General features: G+C 35.4%; 2 protein-coding genes and 1 long non-coding RNA gene across 6 annotated transcripts; 2 read left to right on the top strand and 1 right to left on the bottom strand.

The window, feature by feature from the left end:
* The first annotated feature begins 970 nt into the window (after positions 1-970).
* LHCB4.3 (light harvesting complex photosystem II) lies at positions 971-2894 on the top strand. Its single transcript, XM_011045240.1, has 2 exons — positions 971-1554; positions 2435-2894. Exons 1-2 carry the CDS (start codon positions 1045-1047, stop codon positions 2753-2755), a joined length of 831 nt encoding a protein of 276 aa, XP_011043542.1. The 5' UTR covers positions 971-1044; the 3' UTR covers positions 2756-2894.
* Positions 2895-4797: 1903 nt separating this feature from the next.
* Positions 4798-8130, top strand: LOC105139023 (Yippee family putative zinc-binding protein). 4 transcript variants are annotated; one of them, XM_011045505.1, is made up of 6 exons: positions 4798-5020; positions 5168-5298; positions 6742-6785; positions 7502-7610; positions 7700-7755; positions 7845-8130. In XM_011045505.1, exons 2-6 carry the CDS (start codon positions 5203-5205, stop codon positions 7930-7932), a joined length of 393 nt encoding a protein of 130 aa, XP_011043807.1. In that variant the 5' UTR covers positions 4798-5020; positions 5168-5202; the 3' UTR covers positions 7933-8130. The 4 variants fall into 4 exon arrangements, with proteins under 4 accessions (XP_011043807.1, XP_011043728.1, XP_011043878.1 ...); XM_011045426.1 differs by having other exon boundaries at positions 4799-5020; positions 5175-5298; XM_011045576.1 differs by having other exon boundaries at positions 4821-4901; positions 5175-5298.
* Positions 8131-9630: 1500 nt separating this feature from the next.
* On the bottom strand, positions 9631-10756 carry LOC105139273 (uncharacterized). The gene is made up of 2 exons (XR_844951.1): positions 10434-10756; positions 9631-10099 (listed from the first exon to the last, which is right to left on the bottom strand). It is a non-coding gene; the product is annotated as an uncharacterized LOC105139273 (long non-coding RNA).

Raw genomic sequence — 10756 nt, 5'->3', positions numbered from 1 at the left:
GCCTCCATGAATGCCTATAAATAGAGACATATGTTAGAGAGCAAAATGAGAGAGAAGGAAAAGAGCGTGAGAAATGTAGGAGAGAGTGGGCTGCCATTGCAGCACCAAAAAGAGAGAAATAGAGTGAGGTTGAGAGTTGTCAAAGAGGGGATGATTCCTCCTCTTCTATTGTTGTAAATCCTGTACTCTCCCTACATAATGCAATGGCTTCTCCCGTGGATGTAGATTGTTTGCCGAACCACGTAAAATACCGTGTCTCAGTGTACTTCTCCTCCTATGAGCAAATATCAGTATATCATCGGTCGAAATTCCCAACAGTAAAGACATATACAAATTAAATTTTGTTTTTGAAAATATTGCTATGTATCGAGATCAATAATTTATATACTGTTTGTAATTTTATAGAATATAATGCCGGGCAGCACTAATAGTAACTTTTATAAAACATGGATACATAGCATTCAAATCGGTTTAACTAAAATTATAAAATTAATAATAACTATAAATATCTATCTATTTTTCTTAAAAAGAATCCAAAACTCAACTGAATGCTCTTTATAACATTTAATTTTGTATATTATCTTTACTTTTTATGTGAATTTTTTCTTTTTATACCTTCGGTTTGACTTTTTTTTTCTTTTTTGGGTATTTAATGGTTTTAATTTAAGATCAAATTATTGGTATATATATGTAAAATGAAGGATATATGCTTCATAAGTCACTTCATAAAATTGTTCATTGTGGAAGCGAGCCACTCTAATTTCTTTTGTAGCTAACCCCACTGGCTTTAAAAATGTTAGGTACGCACGTCCAGGTTCCAATATCCTACAAAGGAAGGTGTCGAAGCCATCAACGATCAACCATCCAACATCACTCACTAGAGGATAAGTAAGGATAAGGCCCAGGCAATTCTGGTTCACATACGTCCATTGGCAAAGAAAATAAAAAAACTTCCTCGCGCAGTTTCAACTGAAATTAAACAAATAATCCATTATAAATTTAGGACAACTTCTATTTCACACGCCAGTTTCCTGAGACCCAAACATGGCTGCAACGACTGCTGTTGCCACGTCCTATTTTTTGGGGACCCGAACTCAATACACAAAACAAAATCCAGGAAAAATTCAAGCCCTATTTGGGTTTGGGACCAAGAAATCGCCTCCTCCTCCACCACCAAAGAAATCCTCCCCAAAACAATTTGAAGAGCGGCTTGTATGGTTCCCTGGTGCAACCCCACCTGAATGGCTTGATGGAACCATGGTTGGAGACCGCGGTTTTGACCCATTCGCTCTGGGTAAGCCCGCAGAGTACTTGCAATTTGATTTGGATTCGTTGGACCAGAACTTGGCAAAGAATTTGGCCGGTGATGTTATTGGAGTCCGGGTAGATGCCACGGAGGTGAAACCAACACCCTTCCAGCCATACTCCGAGGTTTTTGGGCTGCAGAGGTTTAGAGAATGCGAACTTATTCATGGAAGGTGGGCAATGTTGGGTACTCTTGGTGCCATTGCTGTGGAGGCTCTCACCGGTGTTGCATGGCAAGATGCAGGAAAGGTACGTACATGCCGGTACTCGATGAAATTTATACGCCCTTAGCGCTCAGCATTCTAAGTTTAAACTTTCATAAGTGTTAGTACATTTTAACTAATAAAATCATTTAGATTCCTTCTTTCTAGCGAAATAAAAAATGAAAGAAATTGATTTTTAAGAACTCTAAAAAATTGGAATATGCAGTGATAAATGTTAATTTTGATGAAACATGGACTGATCTTTTTTCTTCTTTTTCTACGGTTGATTTTGGCCACCAGTACAGTAATTTAGCCGGCAGAACCTTGAATGTATATGATTTTCATTTTTAATGAACAGGATGCTGGAAATGAAGTAATTAAGAATGGAAATGGGGTAATGGGAGAGAAGTATGGCTGAATAGTGGCACTGAGTGGTTTTGTATTATATATATTTATAATTTTAAATTAATATTTTTTTAGTATTTTTATGTTATTTTGATATGTGAATATCAAAAATAATTTTTAAAAAATAAAAAAATATTATTTTAATATATTTTAAATAAAAATATTTTAAAAAATAACTGTAATTATTCTCAAATAAATTAATGTGGAGTATAAAAACCGTACAAATCCCAAAAAAAAATAGCATAATCCACTATTAAGTTGTAGCTCAATTTACACTAATATTATTAAATAGCATGGTTCGTGCTCTCTTCGAAGTATTGTGAGAGGTCCCGACAACCACTCGAGAAATACGACGTGGACATCAACAAAACAAACAATTTTCTTACTCGTGTCTTCTAGCTATCCAAGCAAAGATGCATGACAGTGTTAATAACGATAACAACAAAACCGACGAGATAAATTCATGGATTTAATTAATTAAATTGATGACTTTTTTTTCTTTCGGTGATTTAATTTTCCAGGTGGAGCTGATTGAGGGGTCATCATACCTTGGCCAGCCACTTCCTTTCTCCTTGACCACGTTGATATGGATTGAGGTGATAGTCATTGGGTACATTGAGTTCCAAAGAAATGCAGAACTTGACCCAGAGAAAAGGCTATATCCTGGTGGCTACTTTGATCCTCTTGGCTTAGCATCTGATCCTGAAAAGATAGAGAACCTTCAACTGGCAGAGATTAAGCATGCTAGGCTAGCTATGGTGGCCTTCCTTATATTTGGTATTCAAGCTGCTTTTACAGGAAAAGGTCCCATTAGCTTCGTGGCTACCTTCAACTTCAAATGATCTCTGTAATTCTATAAAACTTCAAGGGAGAAAAATGCCGCGGTCTAATTATTGATGACACGTTCTTTCCTTTCTTCGAAACCTATATATTTGGATATATATACATTTAATTAATGTCTCGTTACTTAAACATATTGCATTAATTAGTTTTTATATTCATGTTACATTTTTACGCAAATGAAAAGCTTAAGTTGGCTTTCTCCTGGTAATGGATAGTTCTTGGTAATCACCGATCATCGTTTCGCAGCTGCTGCAGACCACAGCAAATCAATAGGCCTCGCCGACGACTTGTTTTAGTTGATGGATTATTTCAAATGTCGAGTCTGGCACGGAAGTCCGTTTGCATCAATCATTCGAGATCTCTCGTTCGTAAGGAGACCACCAAATCCCAACCTCCCTGGATTTCCAAGCAAGCTGCCATCTACATCCAACTTAACAAACCCATCATCTGGTTTTTTCCGGGTCACCAATCTTTGAGCTTTTGAAGTGCCGTCACTGCAAGCCAAGAAATTAACGCAATCATCCTCCATCTTATAAATTTTCCGTAAAAGCCCGTCATCCCCTGCATAATGTTCAGCATACACCACCATGTTGCGCTGGCGCCACAGCCACCAAATGGCCGCTAAAAATAGCGTTGTCCTTCCACCCGTAGCAAAAGTAGACAACCATGGAGTAAGTTTTGGTTGAAAGAAAAAGTTTGTGTTATTTATCATAAACAATATGCGATTATTTAGCGCTGACAGCGATATCAAATAACATTATCCATCAGTTCGAGTCTAACAGATAATCTTAATAACATGGTATGCATGCCATGTCAGAGCTCACTTGGTTGCCATGAAGTTGGCTGGGGTATTTACCTCGTCAACATAGTGTTTGCGTTTTTTAAGCGATCGTTTTTTTCGGTTTTTTGAATGAGCACACGTCCACATGATTGGAAATTCAAGGCTAAATTGACCTTGACCAGCTTAACCATCTCATAAGTATTTGTTTAGATTAATTAATTGTTTATCAAGATTAGATTATTTTTCTTTCAAATATTATGATAAAACGATCACATACAATCTATGCATTTTTAAAAATATATATATATTATTCAAGGCATTCTTAGCATTAGATGACATTGAACCAATCCTATTTATAATGGAACTAAAATTATTGGATTTTTAAATGAATACTGCATTGAACCAATCCTATTTATAATGGAACTATTGGATTTTTAAATGAATACTGATTTCACTGAATACGTTTCCTCTCAAATCACCCTTGAAAAATTCATGCATTTAAATGATTGGACCCCCCCGTAGTTCCAATTTCTGAATCTTTTTCAAAAAGAATTTTCGATCAAGACTTGCACTTTGAAAACTTTTTAAACACTACGGAAAATGAATTAATTTTAGCTCAGCCATTCAACATTTAAACAAATATATTTCAACCCAACACAAATTTCCCCAACCATCACTAGCCATACACTCCCGTTTAACAATAACCCAACCGGTATGGAATTAAACAAGGTTATTAAATTTGGCTTAAATCAATAAATATACTCAAAAATCATTGATTATGTTTGATCCATTGATTGTGTTTGATCCTAGTTGAATATTAAAAAAAATCTTGATTTAATCAACCTGCTTGGTTAACTTACAACCTAAATAAAATTAAAATTGTAATTTAAAAAAAAATTATTATCTTTGATCAACTTACTTGATTTGTGACTCACCCAATTTATAACATGGAACTTACCATATGTTGAAATCTAATTGGTACTAAATATTAGAAATAGAAAACATGAAAAAAAAAATCTTATAGTGATGATTTTTAAAAGAATAATTTTACATTAAAAATTTAGAAATAGAAAACATGAAAAAAAAAATCCTTAAGTAGTAGAGTCTATTTATATAATTTTACATTAAAAATTATTGAAATAATATTTTTTATTTTTAAAAATTATTTTTAATTTTAACTCATGAGAACAATTTAAAAATATTTAAAAAATTAATTTTTTTCTTTTGAAAAAAACTCATGCTATGTGCCAACTGAGTTTTCGCCGAAATGCGAAACGCCTCCTAGTTGTCCAGGGAAAAGGAAAGCAGAAAAGGATAAAAACCGTAGATACACGTTTTGTCAGGTTACCCTTTAGCAGAAAAAGGTGATATAATGGTGGAAGTGTAGATAGCTTTACTTCTCTTTTCCTCTCGGTCTACGTTTCTTGTAAAGCATGCAGCAACAGCACCAGCACCAACATTATTAGAAGCAAAAAACTAAGAGGTAGCCAATCCAATCAAACAAATTCAAAACATTAATATTAGCCATTCCGTTTCCATTCTCTCCCCCTGTACAAAAAAAAGGAATCTTCTGTTTTTGGTCGTCAGTCAATCTGGATTTTGAATTTCTTCTCCCTGTTGATACTACAAGTCCACAGATTTTTGTTTAAGGATCTGCCTGCGAGGATGGGGAGGCTGTTTGTTGTGGATCTCGAAGGGAAGATCTATAGCTGCAAGCACTGCAGGACCCATCTTGCTCTTTATGACGATATTGTTTCAAGGGTTGTTTTTTCGACCTTTCATTGATTGATTTCTCTATGTTTCGTGATTATCTAGTGGTATTTTTATCTGGGTTTTGTGAATTTGTTTTGTTTTTGTGAAAATTTGGGTGCTTTTTGACGGTTGACTGTGTTTAGGTTATGATGATTTTAAATTATCTTAAGAGGTTTCGTTTGTTAGATATGAAGAATGGATTGGATTGGATAAGGGGGTTTTCGATTAGTCATTGTAATGATATCCCATTTTCCATTAGGAGAATATTAAAAAAAAACTAAAGTGTATATATAGTGCATTTCGAGTTTATTTGGATGATGCTTAATTGGTGAAATCCTTTCGCCTCGACTTGATAAACGAAGAATAGATGAATGCTGCAAGTGGAGCAATTTTTATCATTTAATGGTTAAAACCGTTAAATAAGCACCGTAACATGTTAGTTAGGATCTTAGGTTGGTTAGGCTGTGAAGATATGTTGTTTTGGAAGCTTGGTAATGCTTCACACGTTGCACCATTTAGAAGCCTGCACTTGATGCCATATCTGGATGTTAAGTGGATTTCAATTGTGTATGATCTATTTATGGAAAATAAAATGCGTTTCACAGTTGTTTTTGGTTTGTGATTGAATTTGTTACTTAATGTGGTGGGATGCATGAACATCTTTATTGTTTGGCACTTTGTGATGATTATATTTTGTTGGTCTTCACGATGATTTTTTTTTTTTTTTTTTTTTTTTTTTTTTTGCTTAAAATGATATTCTTTTTTGGCCTCTTCTTAGTATTCAAGCTTCACTAAAGTCGAGCTACTTGGATGCTGTATCCCCTTTGGTATTGACAAAATTTTGACAGCATATAAACTGAAATGTATATATTCCATTTTGTTTAAACACTGCTCTCGTTTTGCTCTGCTTGGTTCAAAACCATACTCGTATAAAGGAACCAACCAGGCAAACAAGTGTGGAGCTTCGCCACTTCATCCTTGGATGGCAAATGATGTATGTTAAAGGCATTTTTAGTAAATGGTGAAGCTTATCACACCCCAAACCATTTGCAGAAGGAACATTCTATAAGTATCATGAATGATGCTCTCAAGTAGCATGAGAACTTGGGAAGGCATCCTTGTTCATGAAAAGTGACTGATTTTCAGATGCTTTGATCAATCAAGTAGCTTATGTGCATGTGTGTATTTGCATGCCTATAAGTTGTCACAAGGATTATTATATGACAGTAGATAAGCCTTAAGTGAGATCGCAAACAGCAGTTTTCTATATTTTGGTTATTGTCAAAGTGAGACTTGGACAGTAATATGCGTAAAATATTTCTTGATGATAGCTCAGCATATCGGGCTGTATTGTGCTTTTACTTTTCTCATTCTGTCCAGCAAATGTTGTTTGGGGTTTTAATGGGATGCAAGTGCTCTGACTATATGTTTTGCCTCTGCTCTTTTATTCAGTCTTTTCACTGCAGGCATGGGAAAGCTTATCTCTTCAATAAGGTGTAAGTATTTCTTTATTTTCCGGGCTTCGGGCACCTTTTAATACACACTCATTAAATCTGGAGATAATTCTATGTTGGACCAACAACCTTAAGTCAATGCCACAAGGTTCCGATCACTCACATCATACCAAGTGCCTCAATATATATATTATTTGTTCTTTGTGAATGATGCTGTTTGAAAGTAACATCTGAACCAGGCATTGAGTCTGCCAGGACATCTATTGGTAGATATGCACTTGGCATTTGCCTTGTCATGGCATGGGCTTCTACTTGTGGCCGTTGGAAAGGGGAGTGGAGTGCTAGGTTTATGGCAAACTAAAATAGTACAATCTGAGATGGATTCTTTAGTCTAGGCCCTTTTAAGGGGGCAATGTAAAGCATCTTAGAAATCAGTCTAAAATGTGCGTTCAAATTTATGTTCACCAAGTGAGAAGAGAAGCATAATTGCTCTTCAAGCATTAAACTTTTTGTCCTCGATATGCTGTTGTAGACTGAGTATTACTGAACAGAGCAAGACAGATGAATGTCATACTGGGCTGCCTGCGGTGATCATATTTAATTATTATTTTTGTTTGCTGAATGGTGAAATAGATTGATTATGGATGATCTTCAGAGCATCCTCAGACACATTGTTTCATGCTAGAATGAGCCAGAAGACATTATATATTCACACTTATGGTCCTTTCAGATTTAAATCATCTTACTCTGTATGGCAGAGCGAATGTATTTGTGGGAGAGAAGGAAGAGAGAATGATGATTACTGGGCTGCATACCGTTGCTGACATTTTCTGTGTTGGGTGTGGATCAATTGTGGGTTGGAAATATGTAAGATTAGAAGGCAAAGATTCGAAAAGAATTCAATGTGTTTCTGAATGTTTCTTGTTGCGATTAGTTAATTGGATGGTTTCTTTCAGGAGACTGCACATGAAAGGAGTCAGAAGTACAAGGAAGGAAAATCTGTGCTTGAGCGGTCAGTGGATAACTACATTAGGAGAAAGTTCTAATTCTGGGTTGAAATGATCATCTAAATTAAGGTGGCATTGATTTATTGTTGAGCAGGTTTAAGGTGTCTGGTCCTGATGGAAGCCATTATTGGGTGAATAATGAACACCACCACATCAGTGGAAGCGATGCAGACGATGTTTGATCGTCTGTCTTGCCGTTTTATATTGTACATTCTTCTCTTCTGATCTTATTTAACTATCAACTATGAAAAACTGAATTCCTCATTTGGACAGCTCTGTTAACCAGCTGTCAATAATTGATTCTAAACATGGATTGTTGATTCTGATGAATTCATATCCAGTTTCGTACGTCAGTTAATGTAGATATAACAATTGTTGAATCTTTAATTGCAATTTCAATAGTCCATGAGAACAAATTGATCGCATGGGTCTCACAGTTAAAAATGTGGTTAGTTATTAGGTCAAAAACTATGTAGAATTAAAATTCAATTAATGTTCTTGTCAAAAATAAAATAATCAACTTGTTCCATGGCGTTTTCCTTCCTGACAACCCATCTAACAAATCACCCAGCTGCTTGCTCGCCAAAAAAAGGGTTCTTGTAGAAAGCCCGTTTGCGTAATTATATTAAGGTTCTATTATTCTTGCAATTTCCTGGAAAAAAAAATGAGAAGCGGTCCGCTTCGTAGAGTATAATATAAATTTCCAAGAGAAGAAAGTTGAGGTAAAAGAAAAGAGGCTTCCCTTGAAGACGAATATTCAAACCGGGAGTTAACCCTATGCACCTAACGTTGTACAAATCAATAGTGAAAGTCACAGGTAAAAGCTGTAAAAAAGAGGTGTGTCCTCTCTGTAGCCATCACAGTTCAAAATCGTGAAATCTCTTGTTTGTTGTCAGAAAGAAAATTCCCAGGAATCTTCTAATCACACCACATGAATTTGTCCACACTAAAGAAGTTAATTTCAATTCATGGAAGCTAATCTGGTGGCAAAAGAGAAGGGAAAAAAGTTAAAATAATGTTAAACTGCATTAAGCTAGAGATACACAACATCCTCGTTCAAATGAGTGGGACGGCTAGCTGTCTTTCGATCCTGGTCGTCGTTTGATGGGATGAGCATGGTTCTACTGAAACAGTGACTGTAATTCTTCCTCTTGCTCCTTTTCCTCCTCCTCAAATTAGAACCTAAATTTCACTTTCGAGGATATTTGAGAGAGTGGTGGCTTCTATTTTTTCTCCCAACCACCCTTTTATATGTTTTTGATATAAAAAGTTGTTCCAAAATAAAAGCAAAAACTAGCATGAAATTGTTTTTTTTTTTTTTTAACTTGGACATTAGTTGCCTCCCCATAGAACAGAAACACTACAATCCACCTCTTGTTCAAATTTAACATGTTCTTTTTAGTAATTTTATTAACAAAAATCACTTTGAAAAACAAATTAACCAAGCACTTAAAAACTACTTTTTAATCTGCAACAATTCCAACCACGATTTAAAAACGAAACATGTTTTTAATACAGAACACCATAGCTAAGTCTTGTTGTAATTTTAAGAAAAAATAATTCACCTAGAAAGCTATCGAACTGCTGAGAAAACTATTGTTGATGATGAAGTGTAAGTGTAAATATCTTTTCTTCTGAAGCATAAGATTGGTGTTTATTATATAATGGTGGTAAGATGCTAGATAATGGAAAGAGAATTCTGATAGAAAAGATGCCTCGGAATTTCTTTTGTTCAATTCCCCGCGGGATTGATTGCTCTTTTTCGTTTTTAGTTCTACGATATGCCAATGATAGTTCCTCTCTCAAGAGAACTGGAAGTGGAAGAGTTCATCTCCGAACATGTAGGCAGGGCAGAGTGGTGGAATGCAGAGGGAAAGAGAGCCTTGAAAAAAGAACCAATATTTATTTCAGCATGTCTCATTCAGCTATTCCAAATTTCAATTTAATAATTGAAGGTAAAAAGGAACAAATAACTTCCACGTTCGCTCATTGAGCACAAGGAATAAACTGCTGGAGAACACGAGACAGACATTTAAACCACTGTCGATCTGGGTGGGAGTAGGTCATCATGCTGAACTCCAGAAGTAAGATGCGTAGAAAATCAGTAATGGCTTCATTTTTGCCTCCGATATGAAAACCAAACAGGACTAGGTGCAGCACAGCTCTCACGGTAAGATCTTCATCTCCCATTGCGATGAGATGTAACAAGGCCCAAATGGAAGAACAGGATCATCCAAGTGAATAAGACACCTTTTGTGCAGACAGCTTTTCACCCACAACCCTCTTGTATCTATGCAAACGGGATTCCAAATATCTCCTCTCCTCGGGGCCAAAAGCTGGTTGTAGATCCTGCAAAATATAACATTAAAGGAAGCAATAATTTTAAAGAACAATTTGATACGTTTCCCGTTCATTACCAGTGACGGCCTCAACAATTTTTTATTTAATGAAAAAAAATAATTAAAAATAAAATTAAGTCTAAATATTTATTAAAAAAAGCAATAAATAAATAAATAAATTGACAAATAAAAACAATTAAAAAAATCACACCCAAACCTATTTAGATTATATAATTTTAAAAGATGAGATCGGTAGAAAAATATTAAATAAAAAAATTATACCCAAGCAATTCAAAAGAATCGATAATTCGTCAATCAATTGCCCGAAAAAAAGAAACACAAACCGTGAAAGATGCTGGTGCAACCAGTGGATTTGCAATAACCAAGGGAACTTTTAAGGTGGCCATGACCAGAAACGACGGTTTCTCCCCGATTATTATTGCCGCTGCCGCTGTTCGCGTCGGTTTTTCCCGTGTTCCCTTCCATTCCCCCTGTTCACGAAACCAAATTCACGACTATCAACTATGAAACGACGCCGTTTGACTGTCTAGCTCGATCAAGTTTGTCTGTCTCTGTGTTGGCTTCAATTCTCAAAGATTCTTCGTTTTTTACTGGTTTCGTTTTTTATTTCAGAGAGAAATGAATAACAAATGCGAGAAAAGTTGCA

The sequence above is a fragment of the Populus euphratica genome, unplaced genomic scaffold, assembly GCF_000495115.2.
Source record: "Populus euphratica unplaced genomic scaffold, PopEup_1.0 scaffold1.1, whole genome shotgun sequence".
Taxonomy (NCBI): domain Eukaryota; kingdom Viridiplantae; phylum Streptophyta; class Magnoliopsida; order Malpighiales; family Salicaceae; genus Populus; species Populus euphratica.
The sequence above is the reverse complement of the archived record's forward strand: the minus strand, read 5'-3'. Positions and strand labels throughout refer to the sequence as shown.

Coding starts and splice junctions, on each gene's coding strand:
- LHCB4.3 (XM_011045240.1), top strand. CDS start 1,045: ATGGCTGCAACGACTGCTGTTGCCACGTCCTATTTTTTGGGGACCCGA. Junction 1,555..2,434: donor CATGGCAAGATGCAGGAAAG/GTACGTACATGC, acceptor TTAATTTTCCAG/GTGGAGCTGATTGAGGGGTC.
- LOC105139023 (XM_011045351.1), top strand. CDS start 6,595: ATGCGTAAAATATTTCTTGATGATAGCTCAGCATATCGGGCTGTATTG. Junction 6,786..7,501: donor GCTTATCTCTTCAATAAGGT/GTAAGTATTTCT, acceptor TCTGTATGGCAG/AGCGAATGTATTTGTGGGAG. Junction 7,756..7,844: donor GGAAAATCTGTGCTTGAGCG/GTCAGTGGATAA, acceptor ATTGTTGAGCAG/GTTTAAGGTGTCTGGTCCTG.